The sequence below is a fragment of the Equus przewalskii genome, chromosome 2, assembly GCF_037783145.1.
Source record: "Equus przewalskii isolate Varuska chromosome 2, EquPr2, whole genome shotgun sequence".
Classification (NCBI taxonomy): Eukaryota; Metazoa; Chordata; class Mammalia; order Perissodactyla; family Equidae; genus Equus; species Equus przewalskii.
Window position 1 is genome coordinate 32782311 of NC_091832.1, and position 23881 is coordinate 32806191.

The following is a 23881-nucleotide window of genomic DNA, read 5'->3' on the forward strand; positions in this document are numbered from 1 at the left end:
GGGGCTTGGGTGGGCGGCCCCTGTCCGCAGGTGGCTCCTCTCTCTAGTCACTGAGCGGGGACCTGGGGGGCCTGTGTGCTGCTGCAGGAAGCACGACTGGCCTCATTAATGGCTCTGAAATGCCAGGCAGGCACAGCCCGCTGGGCCCCCTCATCTATTATGCATTTGGTGGGCAGGCCCCCGGCGGGCAGCTGGCAGAGCACAGGATGGGGGGGGCGAGCAGCTGCTTCCTGAGCCCACCCCTGCCACCAGACCTCTGGGCAGGGATCCCCCAAAGCGAGCGCCAAGGCAGCTCCTGCCTCCTGCCCCTGGCCCAGTCGGGGAGGGGGTCTCCCTGGGGACAGGGGCATGGATGCTGGTCCCCACCGTGTTAGCCTGCCTGTCCCAGCAGCCACTTCTGAGAGTGGCTGGAACCTTGATGGAGCCGGGAGTTAGGAGTCAGCGGGGACTAGACGGGGCAGAGGAAGGCTGAGACAGAACCCTAGGTGCGCAGGCTTCTGGCTGCACAGAACCCCAGAGTGATGGAGTTGTGGTTGTTTGTCCATCATTCATTCATTCAGCCACAAGTAACTATTGAGCACCTACTGCATACCAGGCACAGTTCTAGGGACTGCAGATTCGTTGGAAAACGAGACAGGCCAGTCCCCATTCTCAGCCAGTACTTCACCTCTTTGAGCCTCAATTTTCTCATCTGTAAAATGGGAAGCAGGGAGGCCTGCCCGGTGGTGTAGTGGTTAAGTTTGTGTGCTCTGCTTCTGCGGCCCGGGGTTCATGGGTTCCGATCCTGGGCGCAGACCTGCACAGCGCTCATCAAGCCATGCTGAGGTGGCATCCCACATACAAGATAGAGGAAGATGGGCACAGATGTTGGCTCAGTAACAATCTTCCTCACCAAAAGAAAAAAAAATGGGGGGGAGTAGGGGAGACAGTCTATACATAGACAAGAAAACAAACATGGTGGTTGCCTTGCATTTTAAAGCGAGGGTACCTTCTAACAAGGTCTCCTTCCCTGGAGCTTACTGCATGCTGGGCTGTGTTCCAAAGCACTTTCATATATTGATGGATTTAATCCTCACGACCACCCCAGGAGGCAGGTGCTGTTATTATCCCCGGTTTAGGGAACTGAGGCATAGAGGGGGTAGGTGACCTGTTCAAGGTCTCTTGGCAAAGCTGAGATTTAAACCTAAGCAGGGGGCTCCAGTTTGCACATCACCCTGGGCTGTAGGGCTGGAGGATGAAGGAGAAAGGGAATCATGGAAGGCCTTTTGAGGAGGTGGCATTTGGACCAAAACCTGAAGATTGAGAGAGCCGTCAGTGGGAAGAGTTGGCAAGGGGCAGTCCTGACAGAGGGAACAGCAGGTGCAAAGGTCCTGAGACAGGAACGAGCTTAATGTGCCCTGGGAACAGGGAGGAGGCCAGTGTGGCTGGAGGGATGAGGGAGAGTGAGGTCTGGGGTGTGTTTGGAGACAGAGGAGGGGCCAGATTAAGCAGGGTCTTGCAGGCAGGGTAAGAGTTTGTATACAGTGTCAGTGATTGACATGCAGAACCACTGAATCCCAGACTCCTGGCTTTGTACAATCTTAGAATCAGAGAATTTGGGCCTCCTAGAATCTTTGGAGATGGAAGAGACCTTTGAGGTACCCTCTATGGCCTTCCTCTCTAGCAAGGAACCCCTGCTTTGGTTCACCACCCCCTTGAGTATTGGAAGAGTTTGGGGGCCTCCTGAGAAATATGCGCCTCTATTTTTGGCGACTGCATGGACCTCTTGACGCCCGCTCTCCCTGGCTGAGACCATCATGACCTCTTAGCAGCTCCTTGACTAGCCCTTCCTTGCTCACTCCTGGTGATGGGAGGCTCACTGCCCTTGAAGGAGCCCATTCCATTGCTGGAGAGTTCAGGTGGATAGCAAAAGTTCTTCTTCCTTAGAACCCGCTGCCCGAGCCGGGAAGCACCGTCTGGGTCTCCCATGCCCACAGAGGCCCTTCAGTGAGATAAGGATGGGGACAACGTCCCTCCGGGTCTGCTCTTTCTGGTCTGAGGGTCACTCCTTTTAGCCCTCCCTCCTTTTCATCCTTATTCAGCTTGGCTCTTGCAGGCCTTGAAGCCCCTTTAGATGACTCTCTCTGTCTTCCTTTGGGGCCAGGAGATGCCCTCTTCCGGGAAAGGCCACCTCCTGCTTAAGGAGACAAGAGAAGATTCCCTCTGCATGGGGTTTGGTCCAGGGCCTGCCACTCTTCTTCTGTGTGATCTTGGGAAGTGAGGCCCCGTCTCTGGGCAGTTCCCCAGGCCCACCTTCGGCACAATAAAGAGGAAGAGATGGTCACTAAGGGTTTGCAGCTCGCAGTTCCCAGCGTGGCTGGCCCTGCCTGCCTCCACATCCCACGGTGTTCAGACTCAGGGCCCTCTGTTGGGGTGCCTGGAAAGATTTGGGTTCTGTCTTCAGGCAGACCTGTGTTCAAATAGCAGCTTCAACTTTTCTCTCTTGCTCTGTGGCCTTGCCCAAGCCGCTTTGCCTCTCTGAACCTTAGAGCCTGCATAGCAATGAGAACTGAATTGCTTACCCCAGGGGGGTCTTAGCATGAAATGAGTCCAGTGTGTGTGCTCAGTGGATGTTTTCCCTCTCTCTGAGCCTTTGCATATTGAGAGAAAAGACCCGTTAAACCAAAGAGAGACTCCAATACGAGGGTTTTAGGCACTGTTGAGGTGGTTTGGTTGAGAAGTGGTTAAGAAATGGCCTTTTCTAAAATCCCATAACGGCTTTCCTCAGCCAGGCTCTTCCCCGAGACAGTCATTCATTCATTCAGCAAATTAATTCAACAGATATTTAGGGTGGGGATGCCCTCTGAGAGCCAACCAAACCCTGTGCCAGACACTGGGGACACGAGATGATAGACGAGGCCACTCCCCTCGTGGAGCTCACAGTCCAGAGGGGACATGAGGAGGAGGTGGCCCTAATCAGGGTGATGAGTGTTCATTGGGAAGATGTTCTGAGAGCTCACACCCGGGAACCAGGGGAGGCTTCCTGGAGGAGGTGACACAGAAGCTGAAACCCAAAGAACAAGTTGGAGTGGGCCGAGTAGCAGTGTATCTGTGTGTGTGTTTTGGGGTGGGGACGGAGGGCCAGTGCCAAGAGAACATTCCAGGAAGAGGAGGCGGCAGGTCAGCAGCGTGGAGGAGAAAAGCGTGTGGTGGCACGTGCTGGGCACAGGACAGAACCGGACCCAGCGGCTGCAGGTGGGAGAGACAGCCACCAGGGCCCGCTCTGTTGGGACTTCCTGTGGGTGCCCCGAGGGTGTGAACCCCGAGCCACCGTGAGGTGCAGGCCTGCCAGGGCCCCCTCCCACTCTCCTCCCTGCCCCGGGACCGCTCCGTGCCGTCTGTCGGCCCAGGGCTGTGTGTGGTGTGGATTAACTTCTCTGGGTCTCCATTTCCTTGCCTGTGACATGGAGAAAATAAAAGCGCCTACCTTGAAGGTTGTTGTGGGGTTTAAATGAGAGAATGTGTGCCAAGGCCGACAAGCAGGGCCTGGCATGGGGCAATGCCAGCGACCGCGGTCATTGCCGTGCTGTCCTTCTGTGCGGGGCCTGCAGTGGGGGCAGGATTGCTCAGTGTGTGGACTCTGCCCTCTGGAATCTCACCGCCTGCCGGGAAGGGACACTGGCCTACCCATGAGCGTGCTCCCCAGCCACAGGCACTGACCTTGACACTGGGCCTGAGAACGCTGGCTTTGCAGCGAGCCAGGCTGCACGGAGTCCTGGCTGGGCGGCCTTGGGCAGTGCCTCCCCTTGCGGCGCCGCAGTTTCTTCCTTGTGCCGTGGGGGTGTCAGCAGTCCCCACTCAGGGTGAGCGAGAGGGCTGAGGAGGAGCCTTTAAAGGGCTGGCCCAGCCCTTCCAGGCCATGTATTGCAGAAGAGAAGAAACATTCTGAGCCCAGGGGAGCTGGAGAAACATTGCTCTTGCTCTCTGAAGCTCGTTTTCCTACCTATAAAATGAGAAGATCGGCTATGAAACACTCTGATGTGCTGGGGTTCCAGCGGAGTCAGATAGTCCCTAATTCTGACCTGGTCTGTTTGCTGTGTGACCTTGGGCTAGAGACTTAACCTCTCTGAACCTCAGATTCCACACCTGTAAACAGGGACAATATTCACCTCACAGGATCCATTCAAGGCTTCTGTTGGCCATTTGTTCACTCAACAAATATTTGACTCCCTACCATGTGCCAGGTGGTGTCTAAGAATTGGGGATACAGCAGCGAATCTGACGGACATGGTGTCTGGCCTCATGCAGGTTACCTTCCAGCGTGGGAGACAGATGCAAAATGAGCTACCGGACAAAGTAACTTCCGGTGGGTAACGGGTAGTGAGGACAGGGGCTGACTTTGCTGGGGGCACCAGGGAGGGCCCTGCGGCCTGAGTGGGAAGGAGCCGGCTGTGGGAAAGGTAGTCCAGGCAGAGGGCAGAGAAGGTGTAAAGGCCTTGAGGCGAGAACAAGGTCCTTCCCCCACCCCAAACCTGGAACATTCCGGATCATCTCCTGGCAGCAGGGGGAAGGTGGCTGAGCAGGCGGGGGGTTGGGTGCCCACCTTCTCTCAGATCAGAACTGCTGCTCACGAGGCGGGCCCCCGGGATGGGGTGCAGGCATGCGAGGCCAGGCTGGGTTGGGCCTCGGGTGAGATGGGAGGTGCAGGCAGGAGGCTGGGCCTCTGGCCAGCCGGGGTGGAGCTCACTGCAGGGTACAGGCAGGTGGTCAGCCTGGCACCCACCTGGCCGGCCCCTCTGCCCAGAGGTGTTCTGGGGTCTGGCACAGAGACCCTGGGCCTGACTATTTCAGGGGGGGTTTGTGAGGGGGGCGGGGCGGGCAGGGGAACTTGCACCTGCTTCTCTCTCACCCCAGCCAGCCTGGGCCTGGGCACCGGCCACAGATTGCCTCGGCTGTCCCCAGATCTGGCCGGCCCACGGGGCCCAGGGTTCTTTGAGATGACCCTCAATGTGTGCGTGTGCGCACGCACACACACACACAGTTTCCCTACTCACAGCAGACGGCCTCGTCATGAACATAGAGTTAGATACACACACTCACTCGTGCACAGATCGTAATTGGGCGTCGACCGTGTGCCAGGCCCCCAACAGATCCAATCCCCACCTGAGGAGGCTAGAAAGAGGGAAGCCGATAGTGACCTAACAGTCACACCAGGACGCGTGTAAACCAAACCAAGAAGTCCGTGATGGCCCAGGACAGGCTTCAGGGAAGGCCGGACAGGGTGGGGGCAGCCTGGCGAGGGGGCTCCAGCGAGGCTGTAGAGGGCAGCCCGTGAGGCGGGCTGATGGACGGCAGGGAGAGTGTAACGGGTAGAGCGGCCAGTGTGTGCAAAGGCCCAGAGGTGGGGCAGACACACAGGGCCTCTGGGCCGCGTGAGGCAGTGGAGGCTCGATCCTGCGTGCCGTGGGAAGCCATGCGGGCTTTTAGGCAGGCGGATGACGTGACAGACACAAACACTCTCGCATACAAACCCACGCATGCCCCAGACACGAGCGCCTTCTCTCCCACCCACATTTCACGTTGCTGCCGGGCCTCCCATGCACACCCTCACCCCCAGTCACACGCCCCACCAGGCAGAGCTGCAGAAGTGCCGGTGTAGCGGGCAGCAGAAGCATCCGGCACCTGTCCCGCCTGCCTGCTGATTTTGCGCACATGCCCCGTGCACACACGTGCAGGATCGCGGAAGGCGGCTTCTAGCATAGCGAGCTTTCACCTCCCCTATCTCATTGAATTCACACAGCCACCCTGCAGGGAAGAGTTACCGTCACCATTTTACAGCTGAGGACGCTGAGGCTCAGAGAGGTGAAGTGTCCTGCCCCAGGCCACACAGCTAGAGCGTGACATAGCTGGGATTTGAACTCAGGCCTCTCTGACTTCTAGGTCTGTTCACTGGCCCCCCAGACTCAGGCACACGCAGCTGTGCTCACCGCCTTTCCTGGCTCTCACCAAGAAGGTGGCCAGTGACCCTCAGCACCGGTCTTCCAGAAACAGGTTGATCAACAGGGAAAGTTAGGGCCCCACTGTGTGCCCACCTGCCTCGTGATCCTGCAGCCTTGTGGGGGTAGTGGCAGTGGTGGGGCTGGGGACCTGCCAGCCTGCCAGCCCAGAGCAGCTCAGGGCACGGAGCTGAAGCTGGGAGCAGAGCCTGCGTTTGCCTCTGCAAATGAGGCGGACAGCCCTGTCCCGCACAGGCTAACCCCTGCTGGCCTGGCTCCCAGGATGTGACAGCTGAGGTCCCAGGGCACAGCACTGTGCCCAGCTGCTTGGGCCTCTTCTCTCCGTGACCCCAGAGCAGGTTTCCTAATGCCTAATGTAGAGGAAAGAGTATGGGCCTCAGAGCCAGCCAGGACTGGGGGGACAGCCCAGCTCTGTCACTCCTGGCCGGGGGACTTCGGCCATGGTGTCTCACCTCCCTTGGTGTCAGCTTCTCCTCCTTGGACTAAGGAGTGGTGAATATCTCCTTCTCGAGATGACTGGGAAAGGTCAAGGAGTCGGGTCCCCCGAGAGCTGTCTCATAGCAAGTGCTCCGTTTTGAAAAATCTTTCATTTTTTTCTCATTACAAAAATAATAAGTGGTCATCATAAAAATCCAGACAATACAGAAAAATGCCTCCTGTCACAGGCAGAAGTTCCGAGCGGTCCGTCTTCCCAGAGGTAACCCGTGTGAACTTTGCCACGTAATTTTTTATTTTTACAAGTGAGATTTTTCCTGTGCAGTTTGCTTTTTTCACTTAACAGTAGGCCTCAAACCCCTTTTCCGTCAGGACCAGAGACCTCCTTGTCGCTGCCGTGTGTTCTGCATCCGTGTGAGCCTTGATGGGCATAAGGAGCTTCCTGGGGTGAATGTTGGGATGGCTTCCAGGTTGTGTCTGTCACAAACCCTCCTGCCACGAGTGGCCTTTGTTCATTTATTTTTGTGCATTTGTGTAAGTATTTCTGGAGAATAAATGCCTAGAAATGGAGTTGCTGGGCAAGGAGTCTGCACGTTTTCATCTTCAATAGGAGGGGCCACCACCTGTGGAGAAGCCGTAGCCCTCTGTGTGTCCACAGCAGACCCAGCTAATCCATTTCCTCTGAATCAGGGGAATTTATCCGCTGCCTCTGCCCTTGGCCACGGGGACCCCAGAGTCATCAAGAGGCAAAGATTCCAAACATGGGAGGCGCCTGGGGGGTCGTCTAATCAAGCCCTGTGCTCCTTTACTCCTCTTGTCCCCGCACCTTCAAATCTCCTTCCCTGAGAGGCTCTGCCTGCCCTTGCCTGACAGGGAGCTCACTACCTCGCACGGCTGACGGTTTTACTCTCTGCCGGCTCTGCTTCTCACACCGTTTATGTTGTACTTTAGTCTCGCTTCTCATGACTTTCACCTTAGAGTCCTGCCTCAGTCCTCAGGAGCCTACAGAGGAAGGAAAGAAGGAAGAAAGGAAGAGAGAAAGCTTAGGCCAGGCAATGCTCAGGGTTCATGTTTACCTACAATGTATGAACTCATTCAATCCTCATGACAGCCTTTGGAGGCAGGCACTGTTGTCCTCATTTTAGAGATGAGGAAATGGAGGCTCAGAGAGGTTAAGTAACTTACCCAAGGTCACACAGCTGTTAAGAGGCAGAGCTAGGATACAAACTCAGGCAGTCTGGCTTCAGAGCCCACACCTCTGATGTTACACTGCTTCTCCAGGAAGGAGCCTGTAATTTATTGAACACCTACTGTATACTCACCTCTAGGCTAGTCAGATTGTACATATAATATCTAATTTGTTCTACACAACAGTTCTGCAAAGTGGTGTTACTATCCCATTCTGCAGATGAGAAAACTGAGGCTCAGAGAAGAGAAGCAACTTGGAGGAGTTTCAGGTCCCCTCCACAGCCCCTGCGGCACAGAGGAAGCCCTCCGGGATTCTGGTCTCAGCCAGTTTTTGGTGAACGCAGCTCCCGGGTCTCGCTCCCCGATTCACGCTCCTGGGGAATGTCAGAGCCGGACCTCGGCGTCATCTAATCTGAGCCCCAGTGTTCAGTGGACACTGCTTAGGTTATGGTGACTAATCCTGTGCACACAGCGATTTAGAGGCAGAGCCAGGGCCTCTCCTTGTCACCTTTGGTTAAGAGACGGTGACCTTGTCCCTCTCCAAGGGGGTTTTACCTTGTCCCAGCAGGGACTTCTGCTCCCAGACTGGCCTGGGGCCATAAGGCAGCCAACCCACCCACAGGGAGGGAGAGGGATGGACTAAACAAGGCCTCAGCACTGGAGGGTTCAGTGTCTGGGCAGTGAGGCCCAGGGAGCACCGGGAACAGCTAGGGGACAGTCCAGGCGGGTGGCACTGGGGCTTTGCTTTGAGGTGGGGGAGGCCTGGCTCACCCCACTCTGATGCCAACACGCAGCACATTGTCTGGCCCAGAGCAGGTGTCAGGATGTGTGTCCAGAATGAGGGAGTGAGCACAGGCATGCGGGCAGGTGGAGGAGTGGGTGAGTGAGGGGGGGAGTGGGCGGGGGAGCACATGGGGTTCAGAGAAGGGAGAGGACACCCCACCACCCCCGGGCAGAGGCGGGAAGGACAGTAAGCTTAATGAGCGAGGCTGGGCTGTAAGACCACGTGTGGGCTTTGAGGTGCCTGGAAGGTCTTTGATCGTGGGTGCTGGCCCACCCTTTCCCCAGGTGGCCATTGGGTGCCAGGCCCAGCGGTGGGAGTTGTTTTGTGCTGATGGGGACAAGGAATGGAACAGCGGAGTTTGAGCTTCAGGTGTGGCATTTGGGTAGGCCGCCACCTCTGTCCGGCTGCATTCAGTTGTCTTCTGTGTAGAGTGGAGACCACATTCCCTGCTGTAGGTTCCTTGCGAGGCTGCTCTCAACAAGGTCTCAAGCGAAGGCAGTGTGTAAACTGTAAGGTGCCAGCTGGGGTAAGCAGATGTTGTTATTACCCGGGCAGGAAGAGGCCCCATGGCTAGGTCATCTCAGTGTCACTCCTCCCCCTGCCCTGGGCGCAGGGAGGAGTCATTCCCCAGGGAGCCGGGCAGGGTCAGGCTTCGGCCACAGCAGGGCTGGGCACCTGGGCAGGGAAGGCGCTGGCTGGCAGGCAGCAGGTGGACGGGAGGCCCGGTCCCCAGGTGCTGTGCCCCGGGGGGGGAGCCGGTCCCATGACCTTCTTTCTGGGCTGCCAGCCTGCTGTTTGCTCAGGAGGCCACCGCCTGGCCCAGCTCCGGGATCCGGGTGTCTCGGCGCTCGGCCAGCGCAGGGTGAGGCTGGGGGCCCCGTGTGCCACCTTCCTGCTCACCCACTCTGCCCAGCCTGGAGCCCGAGGCCTCTCCTCCCACCCCAGGGGACCCGCCGTCTCTGCCTCCCGTTGGCTGTGAGAGCCCTGGCCCGGCTTGCAACCTCGCTGAGCCTCAGCTTCCGTATTTGGAAGTGGGGTGCAGATAAGAGCAGCTCTCCATCGGGGTTGTTGTTCTAAGGATTACAGGACGTCGCAGCCCTGGGCTCCCTGCCCTCACGCCCCCTCTTGAGTCCTGGTGGAGCTCAAAGGTGCCCGGGGAAAGCAGAGCCAGGAGCCACCATACCTGACCCCCTACTACCTTGTCCCTCCCTGGGGGCCTCGGGAGGAGGGGGCCGGTCTCTCTGCATCTAGTTTCAGGAACTCGCTCACCGGGCCGCCCCTGGCCACCTTCCCTGGCACCTTGGCAGGGCCAGGGGCAAACGGGCAGGAGGGGGAGCTGCCGGCTGGTTGAGCTCCGAGACAATGGGCCTCTGTGGCCCCTGGGGGAGGGGGCAGTTCCAGGGCCACCTCCAGCCTCTGGTTTCAGGCGATTAGAGTCCCCTCAGACTAATGTCATGGCTGCGAGACACAGACAGCCCCCAAGCCCCATCCAGAGGGGCCTTCCGCACCCCTTCTCCCTTGGAGGTCTGGGTCCCCTCCTCCCACATGCATCACCGGGTTGGGACAACCAGTCGGTCTCATGGAGACCAGGAGACTCAAGGGACCCTGACTCCTGGTGACCCACGCTGGGCTGGCCTGGACCCCTCAGGCCCCTGCCCTGGGCTAGCCACCCCAAATCCTTTGTGGCCCTGTGCTCCCTGGCTCCCTGAGCCTCTCCTCTGCCTCCCCACCACCAAGTCTTGTTTCCCAACTTGTGTGTGTGCTGTCCGGCCCCTGTCCAGCTCTCCTGATCCCCATCACAGCCTTCCTGCCTTGGGGGTCACATGTCCCCTGCTCTGGCCACCTGAGTTTCACCTGTTTAAATTGAATTTTAAAGCACGAATAGTTCACCAGGCAGAAAGGAAGGAAAGGGAAGCCCTGGGTGGAGGGAACAGCCTGTGCAGAGGCTCAGCGGCATGAAACAGCGTGGCTTGTTGGAAAACTGCCTGCAGCCCCGCCAGGCTAGGACAGGGAGGCTGGGGCAGGACAGGAAGGGGGTGTGTGTGGAGGCGAGGCTGGGGGTGAACGGGGGCCAGACCCACCTGGGACCTCCATCCTGGGCAGCTATCTCTGGATGGCCAAAGGGCCAAGTCCTCCTCACAGGACAGCCCAGCCGCTCCTCTGGTGTCCTGAAAGGGTGGGATTCCCCAGGAGAGTGGCTAATAATTAATAATAATAATAACAGCAAACACTTGTATTCCCCGTCTTCCTCTGCTCCCTGGCTCACAGCAGCCTTATGAGGTGGGTACCTTCCCTCTCATTTTGCAGAAGAGACATAAAGACAGGACCCTCCCACCAACACTCCAGCTGGTTAACAGGTGGGAGCAATGCAGGGAGGCCTCTGGTGCCCTGTCCTCGGTCTTCCCCATCCCCCCACCATGCCGGGGTCTGACGTGTTTTGCAGAGTGCAGGGCCCCGCCGAGATGCCCCCACCCCGTGCAGCATCTGGAGCCCTGGACTGGTGGAAGTCCTGGGTTCTAGTTCCTGGTCTTCTCCCACCAGGCTGGGTGGGATCAAGGTGGTGGTTTAACTTCTCCAAGCCTCAGTTTACCCTTCTGGGAATTGGGGATCCTAGCAACTGCCTTATCTCCCTCTCCAGTTCCGGTGAGACTCCCAGGAGGGAGCAGAGAAAGAGGGCTTTTGAAAAGTACAAAGAGCTGCACTCACGACAGTGTGATTATTATTGTTACCTGATGTGGAGATAAGGGGAAGGGGAGGAGGTACAGAGACGGTTGCCAAGAAACCTGGGTGCCGGCAGCTTCCGCCTGGCCCCGCCCACTCAGGAGCTGGGCTGCCGGGCCCTACCCCCACACCCCTGCCGCGCCTTTTCCCTGGAAGAGATGGGTGCTCCAAGAGCCGGGGAAGCTGGGGCCAGCTGGCTGGTGGCCATGCACCCACAGGGCCTGAAGGTGACCCTGGAGTGTACTTGGCCCAGACTCAAGGCTGGCTCCTGCTTTCTGTGTGACCTTGGGCAAGTTACCTCCTCTCTGGCTGCCGCCTTTTCCTGTGTCCAGGTGTCCTGTACCTGTAGGCAGGTGTCCAGGCAGACAGGGCAGGGTAGGAGCCGGACCTAGGGAAGATGCTTGGTGGTGGCTGCAGGAGCCAGGGGCTGCGATGGGGAGGTCACTGTGGGCCATGGCTAGGTGACAGGACTGAGGGCCTGGGTTGAGAGCTGCTGTGATGTGTGTAATAGAAGAACCCTGGGCTGGGGTTAAACCTGGCACTGCCCTTTCCCTCGTGTGATCTTGGGCTTGTCACTTAATCTCTCTGGACCTCAGTTTTCTTATCTGGAAAAAAGGTTGGTAATAGTCCAGCCTCACAAAGCTGCTGGGTGATCGAATGAGACAAGGTCTGTGTAAACTGTTGAGTGCTGTGCAGATATGACTACGGTCATGGCAGGAGGAAGGGAAAAGAGGGGAGAGTTCCCCATGTCCCGGCATGCTCCAGGCACGTCCCGGCTGCTGTGTGTGCGGGAAGATTGCAAAGCATTTTAAGCTGAGCCAGGCCATAGGGTCAGGAAGGTTTCCAGAGAAGTGGGGAGGGGGCAGAGACTTCGGGGACCCCATGTGAATAGAATGGTGGAGGCCAGGAGAGGCAAGGTGGGATAGGAGAGAGAGGAGAGGGGCAGAGAGGTTCAAGTGCGGGAGGAAAATGACCGAATAGGGGAGGGAGGTCTGCAGAGGCAGAAGGGGAGGGGAGCGGAGGGCTAGAAAGGGGGCAAGAGATGGTGCGGGAAGAGAGGCTGAGTTTATGGATTTCTTCGAAAGCATTGAGCAACTGCTACTTAGTAAGAGGCGGTATACTGTAGCATTAGGGCCCAGCATCCAGACCCGGATGGTCGGGGGTTCAGGTCCCCTGTATTTCACTTACTATCACCGTGACCTTGGACATGTTGCTTAACCTCTCTGTGTCTTTGTTCCCTCCTCTGAAAGATGAGGGTTAAACGAGTTAATACAAATAACGCAGTTAGAGCAGAGCCTGCCTGCAGTACGTCCTGTATCGGCATTGGCCGCCGACGCTGTTGTTACTATTATTATTACGACCTCTCCATCATGACTTGCTGGGTCCACAGGGCTGGCTGTCCATACTGTGAAGTTCACATCTTGGGCTCTGGAGTGACAAACCTGGGTTCACATGCTGGCTCTGCCTCATTAGCTGTGCGACCTTGGGCAAGTTAATGTACCTTTCTGAGCCTCTGTTTCTTCATGTGGAAAGTGGCAGTTTTTGAGCACCTGTCTCACTGGGGAGCTGTGAGGATTAAGTAAAACCGGGCAAAGCACAGGTCCTTCTGTCCTTCTGTCCCTTCAGGCCTGGGATGGATGGGGCCAGACAGGGCCCAGAGCTTCTGATTTCCTGCTCTGTCCTCTTCCTGGAGCAACTCCCCCCCCCCCCCCCCCCCCCCTTTAGCCTCAGCAATGACCTTTGGTGGAGGAGTCGCCTGGGGAGTTGGGGGGGCTGGACATTGCCGGGAAGGGCGGACTCTGGCCAGCCAGGAGCTGGAGAGCTGAGGGCCTCAAGGCAGGGTCCTGGATGGAATCAGAGCCCCCTTATCTGGAGAGACCTCCCTAGTCCTGCACCAACATGAGCTGTCCTAAGTGAGATGAGTACTTGGACATGGGGAAACTGAGGCTGAGAGGGTTATAGAAAGGGAGTGCATTAGAGAGCTGCTGCCAGGCTGACCTGCAGCGGCTGCTGTCTGAGCCTGGGGGCGTGTGAGGGGACAGACAGAAGGACACCACACAAATAGCTTGATCATGGGCAACCACCTCCACTCGGCCACCAGGGCCACACCCAGACAGTGGTCCCTCCCCTCAGGGGGACCCAGCCACATCTGGGCTTCAACCCCAGGACTCCCTGGCCCTTGGGAAGCCTCCGCTCTCCGTCCCACTGGCACTGGCCCTCCTCGGTCAAGGGCATGGGCTGTAAATCCTGGCTCTGTCACCCACTTGCTAGAGTAAGCGGCTTCACCTCTCTGAGCTTCAGTTTCTCCATCTGTAAAAATGGGGATACATAATGCCAACCTCCCAGCACTGTAGTGAGGGTGTGATATGTTTGACATAGTTCTGGGCACATAGTAGGTCTCAACACAGAGCCCCCATGGCAGCCTCAGTGGAATTCGCCTGGACCATTTCTATGGGCCTCTCGCTATTCGCTCGTCTCCAGTCTCTCCCCCCCATCATTGCACCTTGCTGTCTACAGGAACCCGGGTTTAGGCCATTCCCTTGCTCACAAACCTTCAGTGCCTCCCTACTGCTAACCTTCCTTCATTCATTCAACTGTTCATCCATTCAACCAATACTTAATGAGACTTCTAACCTAGGGAGCCAGAGTTTACCATGAGTGAAGGAATGCCAAAGAATTCATGGAGGGAACACCTGCTAGCTGCCGAGGCTTTGTGATGAAGTTTTTTGGAAACAGGCTGAGAGGGGTGTGTCACTGACTCAAGGTCACACAGCACGTCAGTGCCTGGGAATATGTCCCTGACACTGATGTCATGGGCTTGCAATGCCACTGCCACCATACCTTTCTTCTGGGTCAAGCACTGCCCAGAGCAGGGCCCCCTTGTAAGACGCCGGCACCCCTGGGAGGTGGAGGGGCGCCTGGTGCCTGCAGCAGGGCTGCAGGCGTTCCTGGGCCGAGGGGAGTCGGCAGGGGGCTCAGAGCTTCCGCAGGGTCTCCTTCCTGGGCCAGGCTCCTGCAGGCCCTTCCCCTGTTGGGGTGTGGCAGTCCCAGGTCTGCCTGAGTCAGGCCCTCCCAGGGCCGCTGAGGATCATCTGGTGGCCTGAATGACTCACCCTCTCGGGACCAGCCTGGGTCGATGGGACCGGGGTGCGTGTGCAGCCATGACAGGGCGGCCCTAGGAGGCAGGCAGAAGGCAGGTCTGCTCACCCGGCCCTGGGCTCCCTGGGTCCCAGGAACCACTGGGCACTTCCTCTCCCTGATCCCAGAGGTGGCCTCCCCGGCAGGCTTTCTGGGGTGAGGAGCTGACTTCACCCTCACCAGACCTGCTTCCTTTCCCCAGGGAGGGGCATGGGTGTGGGCAGAGTCTGGGCTCAGAGTCAGTCAGGCAGGTGCTGCCTCTGCTGCTGACAGGCTGTGTGACCTCTGCACGCCCTGGGTCCTCACCTGTAAAGAGGGATGCAGCATGCTGAGAAGCCTGTGCCCTCAGGCCTGGAAAGAGGGGCTCGGCGTGGGGCCTGGAGCCTATTGGGCCCAGTAACTGTCCTGGAGCCTAGTGGGCCCAGTGACTGTCGGTTATTCTTATTGTTATTAATAATAGCAGGAGCTCTGTGGCCTCTCAGCCCGAAGGCTGCTGCCTCCCTGAAGGCTCAGGGAGGGGTCCAGACAGGCTGGGGCTCCCTGCTTAGTCCAGAGGTCAGGGCTCAGCCCTTTACAATGACCCTCACTGCCCCCTGCCTCAGTCTACCCACCTTCAGAATTTCAGACTGGGCTGTGGACACCTCGTGGCTGGAGCATGTGTTAGGGAGCCCTAATGGAGAGCTTGGGGAGAGACCCTGTCCACATCTCTGATCTCTGGGGAGGGAGGGCTGTTCGGCAGTGCTGCTCAGGAAGCCCCTCCTCTCCCTTCTCCTGGGGAACCCAGAACGCCCTCCTCCCATGAAATCTACCCCTCCTCAAGTCCCCCAGCTCTCAGGGTGACTCTTCCTCCCAAACTTCGCCAATCTCCCAGCTTGGGTCTCTCTCTGACCTCAGACTCTTTTTCTCTTCCAGGAGGAGTGATGGGCAGAACCAGCGCTTCCCTCAGGCACTAGACCTAACACGAGTGGACTTAGATCCCTCCCATACTGCTTCACGCCGCCCTAAGGTAAGTGTCCCTCCTCCACTGCCTCTGGTCTGGAGCCCCCTGGGGCTGAGGGATACCTAAGAATGACTACCGGGCAGAGGTCAGTTGTTCAGGGAGATGCTGCTTGGGGTTTAGACCCCCCGAGGGGATCCCACTCCTCACCCCTGGGTGGGCCTGGCCCAGTCTCAGAGGTGGAACCAGGGTGTGCAGCACTTTTGGGGGCTGGGGCAAAGCAGCTGGGAATAAACATGCCAACCAGCTCTTCTTCATGATCTTCATGATCCACAGCACCGTCAGTTTCCTCCTCTGTAAATCGGGTATAACCCACTTCACAGGGCCATTGTGTGGATTAAATTAAAAAGTGCCCATGCAGCATTCCATGCACAATATCTGGCACAGAATAAGAGCCCGATAAATGAGGCTATTATTGTGGTTATCATCAAAATCGAATGTTTGCCCAGCATCTGATTTGTGTCAGACTTCGTGCTGGGCGCCGATAGGACCAGAAATCAATCTGACACAGACCCTACCCTTAAGGAGCCATAGTCCAGTCAATAGATACATAGCTAAACAATTTACACAGAGTGTCAAATACCAATAATAACGGCTGGTATTTATTGAGATTTACTATGTGCCAGGTAGGTACTTACTGCTTTACACGCAGTATCACATTTCATCCTTAAACTATAAGTACTATATGATAGCTGCTACTTTTAGTCCCATTTTGCAGATGAGAAAATCGAGGCTCAGAGAGGTTAAGTTACTTGCTCAAAGACACACAGGTAGGATGCCACAGGACTAGGACTGGAACTCAGGCTGTCTGATCAGAGTGCCTGGTCTTGTGGCCTAATGCAGAGGGTAATAAGCCCTCACTTTTGCAGCACACTTTACAGTTTCTAAAGCACGTCCACAGACATCATGCCTCTTGGTCCTTTCATCAAACCTTGGGTGGTAGGCATTCTCCAGATGAGGATCCAAACGCTCAGAGAGGTGAAGTGGTTTTCCCAAGGTCACAGAGGCAGGATCTGCCAAGCTGCTCTCCCAGCGCTCTGGCCTGGAACAAGGGCCATGTACTTCTCCCAGGCCAGAGGGCAGGTGGCCAAGGAATGGTGTCCTTGTGGGGGACCACCACCTCCAAGGGGGTCCCAAGTGGAGGTCGTAGGGACAGCATCAGGGGGTTCCTGACACCCTGTCCTGCTCGCTGTGCCTGAGCAACAGCCCAAGACTGGGCCATGTGCATCCTGGCGCTTGGCGGGAACGAAACTACTCCATGGCAGCTGGGTTCACGAGTGAGGCTCCCAGTCCCCTGCTAAGTACCTGGGAGGAGGCCTGGGTTCTCACCAAGGGCCATGTGCCCTGGGACCCTAGCTTCCCCTCCCTGGGCCTCAGTCTTCCCATCAGGACAGTGAGGGTTGGAACAGCCCATTGCCCTGAGTTCTGCCTGCTCTGAGAGCCTGGGGCTGGCCTTCTCAGATTAGCTCTAAGCCGCCGCCCCTCAGGCTTCCTGGCCTCCGCCCTGTCTGGCTAGAAGCCTCCGTTCATGCCAACATAGTCCAGACAGCGGGCTCCAAACCGCCCGGTCCCGACTGCCCACCCCTGCCCCACCCCAGAATCAAGACACAGTCTGTGGATCGTCCTCCTTTGACAGGGGAGGAAACCAGGGCCCGGAGAGACTGAGCGATCTGTCTGGATCCCCAGCAACCAGTGGTGGTGCTGAGGGAACCCAGGCCCGTGACACATTCTCCATCCCCTTCCCCCAGCACCCCAACTCTGCACACATTTATAATGTTGATGGAGCTGCTCTGAGGGGCAAGGGACCTCCCTGGCCAATGGGCAAATCCTTGTCCTTCTCTGGGCAGCTGTGAAAGAGAGGTGACAGTTCCTTCTCCAGACGTCTTGTCAGTTTGCAATGGGGTGATGACTGTGAGAGTAACTTGGTCTAAATTGTCATTTTTGTTTCATTGAGGTAACATTGGCTTATAACATTATATAAACATCATGTTTAGATCATGAAAGTAACTTTGGAAAGTAGAAATCAGGAAACTGAACTATTATCATTATCATTACAATTACATTCCCAGGGCAAGACAGAACACCCAGAAGGACATCCCCCTCTCGGTGGGAAGCCACATTTGTACAGACACTGAGCTACCGACCCACCCTGCCCCTGTGCAAGGGTTTCTCTCCTGTGGGGTCGGAAATCTGCACACACATACGTACACAGCCTACTCACACCTACGGATATAGTCAGACAGACACAAAACAGATGCATTCACGTCTGCAGATGTATTCTGAGACCTGCACATGTACACATGCATGTATATATAGATACACATGTAGAAACATACAAATATACATACCCAGGATGTCTGTGCATACACAGCCACATCTGGTCTCAGAGTCACTCACACACACAGACACACACACAGAGCTGCATGCACACGTGTGCACACCCTCCACTCCACTGGCACACAGACGTCTCTGGAGATGTGAGTAGATCTTGCCTCCCCCCGGGGCAGTGTGGGAATGGATGTTTCTCTGGCTGCATTTCGATGGGTGCCCGGAAGCGCTCAGGCCTGGAAGTGCCTGAGTAAATCAATATTTGCTGCTGTTAATTATTAAAAACAAAGCTACACCATGTCTGGAACACACATCTCCGGAGTTCCCGCCGGCTCCGTGGGCTCCAGCCTGACCCAGGGCCAGGTCTGGGGGAAAGGAAGGCGCAGTGCCTTCCTTCCAGGAACCCTTGGCCCTGGAGAGGGAGGGTGGTGGGCAGCGGCCAGCACCTCCTTCAGGAAGCTGAAGAGAGGCTGGGCACTGAGCTGGTGGGCAGCCCTGCCCCTGCAGGGTCCAAAGCAGCTGGTGTTGACTTGGCTACAGCTCAGAAAGCAATTGCCACTTTCCCAGCATCCGTCTGGGGAGGGGGCACTGAGGCCCCGGCCCTGCCCCCACTGTACAGCGGCAGACACAGTGCAGAGTCAGCTGGAAGGGCCTGCAGAGCGCTTACATTTTATAGATGGGGAAACTGAGGCCTACAGATGTCGCAGGGACTCACTCAAGTCTACTCAGTAAGTTGTAGCAAGGCCAGAGCTAGAACCCACATGTCCTGAAGTCCACTCCATACCGTGGGGCCTTGGCTGCCCCTACCCAGGCATTGTGGTCGCCTCCCCCAGGTTCAGGGGCAGATGAGGCCCCTTCAGGGGTATGGGCATGGGGCCTGCCAGGCGTTAGCAGGGAGGGGAGTTAGGAGGAGGGAGGGGAGAGCAGCTCCAGGCCTTTCCCCGGCTTCCTGGCTGTGTGGTCGTGAGCATATTCCACCTCTTGGAATCAGTTTTCTATTCTGTACAATGGGGATGACATTCGCACCTCCGGGGTGTGGGAAGAGGATGAGACTCGTGAAGGGCCCAACATTTAGTAGGTGCTCCAGAAAAGCCCTGTCTTCAAGGGGCCCCCCTCCTTTTCCTGCCTGGCTTCACAGCCCGGCCCAAGAACCCCGTCTTGAGGCCCTGAGGCGGGGAACTCAGAGTCTGGGAAGATAGAGAAGCCGGGGTGGGGTGCGCCGCGGAGAGCCTGGGGGCGCCAGGGGAGGCCCCCGCGCGCGGAGAGCTGCCAGCACTCGGCGAGAGCACGCAGGCGCAGAGTCCGGGGGCAGCAGGGGGCGGGGCCTCCGTTGTCCCCGCCCCGGAGCCCCGAAGCCCCGCCCCGGCCCCGCGCAGCCGGTACCTGGCGCCCCGCCCCCTGTGGGCCCGGCGGCCGGCGAGCCGAGCGCAGGCAGCGCGCCGCCGGGAGCCGCCGCCGGGAGCCGCCGCCGGAGCCGGGAGCGCGGAGCTCGCGCTGCGGGGCCCGGGCCGGGGCGCGCGGGCCGGAGCCGGCCGGGCCAGCTGAAGCGCCGCCCGGGCGGGAACCGGGGCCGGGCCGGGCGCGGGATGGCGCAGCCGCGGCCCCTGGCGCCCCCCGGCCGTCCGCGGAGGGGCTCGCTGCCCGCTGGGGCGGGCTGGCAGGTGAGGACCAGGGCGAGGGCGGCCTGGCGAGAGGCGCCGTGGGGGCCGGGGCAGCCCGACTTCCTCGGAACCCGGCCGGCTCTGCCCCAGCCAGGGCGGGTGTGCGAGGCTCCGTCATGGAGGGCGTGTTACTTCTGGGCTGACACCGGGCCACCGCGGCCGCAGGACACACCCCTGTCCTGGGGTCCCGGGCCTTGGGCTCTTTCTGCAGCTACCCACGGAACAGAGTGCTTTTGGTGGGTCTGTGGCTGTGGCTACAGTGGCACTGCGTGTGTGTGTGCGTGTGTGTGTGTGTGTGTGTGTACTAGCCTCAGGACCACTTCCCCAGTCCCCTGCCCCCTTTAGGAGAGGTCTGAATGGCACGGTGTACTTTTGTGTGGTGCTCTGGGCCACTTCGCTCACATCCTTCCTTGTGCGGGGCTGTCTGCTGCGTCCGTGAGGCTGTAATTGGGGGTGTCACTTGTTGCTGTGTGTGCGCTCTGGGTGACAGTACCATGTGTCAGTGTTTATGTGGCTCTGACTTCCAGTGCGTTGCTCCTGGCCACGTCAGGTCACCCTGAGTGGGGTGCTCTGCGGGACGTTCCTGTGCTCCCGTCCCTGTCGTGCTGGGACTGTGCCGGGCTGAGGCTGTGTGGCCGCCGATGTTGCTGTTAAACAGGGTGTCGGGTTGACAGGCGTGTTTGTCTACCTGAACTACAGGTGTGTGTCTGGTTTCTTCTGTAACTGCCTGTGGAATTCTCTTCCAAGCTCACAGTGTTGGGTGTGGCCATAGGTGACCGTGGGTCAGCGTCTCCCGTGGGCTCCTGTGGTGCATTTCACAGCGTGGGTTTCGCCTCTGCGAGCAGGCCTCAGAGCGTGCACGGGGGGTGTTTGTGTCTCATGATCTGTAACAGAGCTCCGTGTGTGTGTGTGAGTGATGGAGAGCATGAACTCACGTGGGTGTGAGGGGCAGTGTGAGGCTCAGACGGTGCCCCTCATCCTTGGTGACTAAATACTCCCGCCGTTGCTGCGTGCTTTTTCTTTTTCTCAAAACTCATTTAATGTCATGAGATCAGGTCTGTCATGTCTGTTACACAGGGCGTGTGACTTTGATGGGGGAGGGTGAGCTCGTACGTGAGAGTGGGGCTCTGTGGCTGAGTTTCCATGAACATACCTGCCTGTGTCTGCGAGTGCACGTTATTGTGTCTCTCAGCACACAGATGTGAGAGTGGTTTTGTGTAGCTTTGTCTGCAAATACTAGTGTGCAGACCTGCACAGGGGTGGGTTTGCATTTGTGTGTGGGGCTCTTACAGTGCATGGTCCTGTGCGTGTGTGTGAGTGGATGTGCTGTTGTGTAACTTAGGACACCAACGTGTATATGTGTGTTAACTCTGAGTCTAAGAATTGATGTGTACAGACCCCGTGGGTTTGTGTGTGTTTGCTGTCTTTGGGACAGCGAGATTGTGTTTAAATATTAGTGTGCAGGCCTGTGTGTGTTCGAGCAAGAGAGAAAGAGTATGTGTTTGCTGGTGCACAACCCCGTAGCACATATGTGTGAGCTCAGCCGGTGCCCCCACCGTGCAGCAGGAGCTGGCTGAGTTGAGGCCTTGGAGGTGCTGGGGGAGGGGCACCATCGTAGAGACTCTGGGGGCTTCCCAGGCCCAGCCCCCAGCCCCACCAGCCGGCAAGGATGCCGCCTTCCAGGAAGGCTCGGAGGGAGTTGGCGCTGGAGAGGCCGAAGCTGCCAAGCAGCTGGCAGATGCCCGGATTAACCCTGTGTGCTCCCCGGCTAGCCCTGGGAGAGGCTGGCTGGAGTGTGAGTGGTGAGGGGGTACATGTGGATTCACACACAAGGGTTGGACCAGTGGGACATCCCAGCATTCTATCCCCCACAGCCCCCCAGCCCATACTGCTTGGGGGGAGAGTGGGGCCGTCTTCCAGGAGAGGAGGATGGAACCACAGACCCTCCTGAGGACCCCAGCTGGGCTCTTCTGATGGGCGCGTGGGCCACTCCTGGCATTGCCAACCTTGCAGTGGCATGGGGGAGATGTGTCTCTTCCCAAGGGTCCCATCCCTCTCTGTGTGAGGCAGCAGCTTCCTCCCTCAGGGAAGGGGACTGAGTAGGGTGGGCTGCCTGGGGAGGGCTCTGGGCTCTGGCTGACTTAACTTGGTAGTTGGTCAAACTCTGCGGTCAGCTGCACGGAGCCCCCTCCTGCAATGCCTCCTCCACCCCCTCTTGCTCCTCCGACAGGTCCATGGTGGTTGGTCAGAGTTGGAGGGACCGAGAGGGCTGGGGTGGGTGGAGACTCCTCAAGGGCTTAGCAGGGTCAGCTGGGCCACCTCAAGGACTGACTTGCTCTTCCCTATCTCTCTTGCAGAACACAGATCTGTTTGAGATGATTGAAAAGATGCAGGTGAGGTTGGCTCTGTAGCCCATTCCGGGGAGCCATGGAGGTGGCTGTGCTGGGGGTGGGGGTCTTTGCTATGGGAGCCACAGAGGGGGCTGGGGCCCTTGCTGTATCTCCAGCTCTACACCTCTCTGAGGACGGGCCCAGAGCCCTCGGCAGACGGTGCTGGGAGGAGATGGTGGCAGTGCATTGTCCAGAGCCCTCTGTCTGGGGCTCAGAGTAGAGGATGGGGACTGAGAGCACCCGACTCCCTGTCTGACCCAAGGGCCCAGGCCCCACTTGCATCTCCCCAGCTCCCATCCCTGTGTAGTTCCTCAGCAGGGCTGGGGTCAGTTCCTCGGTCCACCCCCTCATGCACACACCGCCCCCCGGCCCCCAAGAGGCCCCACAGGCTCTGCAGGACCCCCATGGAGGATGGGAAGAGGGACAGATGCCAGGGCACAGGGCACCCAGAGGCTGTGCTGCAGGTAGGGGGGCGTGTTATCGAGCCAGGCGGCCTGGAGTGCAGCCCCTGCCCCTGCCTGCCCCCGCCCACCCTCCAGCCCCCAGCCCTGGTCTTCCAGGCCCCTGTCTGTTTTTGGCATGGGTGTGTGTTGGGAGGTGGGCAGGGGGGTGGAGTGACTTGAACAAACCTCTGGAGCTTTCCCTGATGTCAGCTCTCTCTCCAGACCCTCTCTCCTGCCCCTTCCTGTTTCTCTGCCTCTCTTAGTCCGTCTCCACCTCTCCCCCTCCTTCTCTTTCTCTTTCCCCCTCTCTCTCTCCCCCTCTCTCCCTCTCCCTCTCTCTCAACAACACAGATCTGTGTAGATGCAATAGCCTCCCTCCCCGCACTCACACACACACACACACACACACACACACACACACACACGCCGTGCACACCACCCCTGCCCCCACTCCTGGCAGCAGGCATTCCCGCACCGAACCCCCAGCCCCGCCCTGCCACTAACGGCCTCCCTCAGCCCAGGGTACCCCCCTAGCCGGCCCTGCAGAGGCCTGAGTAGGCAAGCCGGCCAACACCCTGCCCTCGGGGCACCCCCACATCAGCCGGATTTTCCCCTCCTGCACAGGAAGGGGCGCAAGCCTGCGGTGGGGGGCAGCACTGGCAGCGGGCATGGGAGGGCTGTGATATGGGGGGGTGACGGCTGTGTCACCTTCTCTTTGCAGGGAAGCAGGATGGATGAACAGCGATGCGCCTTCCCACCACCCCTCAAAGTAGGTCTGAACCACGGCCCACCCCACCCTCTGTGGGCTGTCTGTCTGAGCTGTCTGCTTCCCGAGAGCAGACCTGGAGGGGGATGGGGAAGGGGAGGCAGGCTCCCTCCCTGGGTGGGGGTGGGGCCTAGGAAGGGCTGCCACAGCTGCCCCTCCAAGCAGCCAGCACAGGAGAGTTGGTCCTGTTGTGGCCAGGGGCCAGCCGAGGGGGTGAGCAGGGTGGACCTAGCCCTGGCCCCAGGAGTTCTGAGAGCTGGGGAGCCCTACTTTGCCCTCAGCCTGGGGCCTTCGTTCCCGCCCCTCCTCACCCCACCTACACCACTGCAAACTCACCCTGCCCCTCCAGGCTCCCCCTTCCCAAAGGCGAAGCCCCATCCTCACAAGACAGCCTACTGGGAAATGTCCGCAAGCCAGTGATGATCAGCAGTGGCAGGAAGACTCCAACCCGGGGCCCAGGCGGCTTCTGCTCTCCTGCTCCCTGCAGCTTCTGCCTGGGACTGCTGAGGGGAGGGGGAAGTGGAGGGGTGGCCTGGTTGCCCCCGACCTGCCCTGCCGTGAGGAGACTGACAGGAGGCTGGGGGCTGGAGGAGAGGCGAGGGGGCTCTTGTTTAGACTCAGGATTTTCTTGGGGTGGGAGCTGCGTAGCTCCTTCAGATGGGCGTATAGTTCTTGGGTTGGTGATTTGGGACCCCAAGAATCCAAAAAGACCCGGACTGGACCTGGGGGAGTGGGACTAGGGCTTCGGGTTAAAGGACGGTTCATAGGCATAAGCCTGATGCTTTGTCCGGGGCAGGGGTTCGCAAAGTGGGTCCTCAGACTAGTGGTGTGGCGTCACCTGGGAGCTTGTTAGAATGTCACTTCTTGGGCCCCACCCAGACCCACACATCAGAAACTCTGCGGGGGGTGGGGGCGGTGGGGCAACAGCTGGCTGTGTTTAATGAGCCCTTCAGGCCGTTCTCATGCACTGAGGTCCAGAGATTTCTTCTGGGGAGGCCGTGATCCTCCTTTTCCCTGGGCACGAGGAGACCCAG

The 23881-nt window shown here is 58.4% G+C and overlaps 1 protein-coding gene across 50 annotated transcripts in view; it reads left to right on the forward strand.

Moving 5' to 3' along the window:
• The window catches only part of RAP1GAP (RAP1 GTPase activating protein), a 65554-nt gene that overhangs the window by 21080 nt on the left and 20593 nt on the right, over positions 1-23881 (forward strand). For 46 of the 50 annotated variants that reach the window (XR_011534427.1, XR_011534493.1, XR_011534465.1 and 43 more), the window contains 3 exons: positions 15175-15268; positions 21606-21641; positions 22803-22850. Coding sequence is in view for 28 of the 50 variants with exons in the window: in XM_070599013.1 (XP_070455114.1) it covers positions 15175-15268; positions 21606-21641; positions 22803-22850 (178 nt within the window). In the remaining 22 variants the exon portion in view is untranslated. Of the gene's footprint in view, positions 1-15174; positions 15269-19010; positions 19249-21605; positions 21642-22802; positions 22851-23881 lie in introns of those variants that run through there. The other 4 variants (XR_011534495.1, XR_011534410.1, XR_011534458.1 and 1 more) reach the window with 4 other exon arrangements.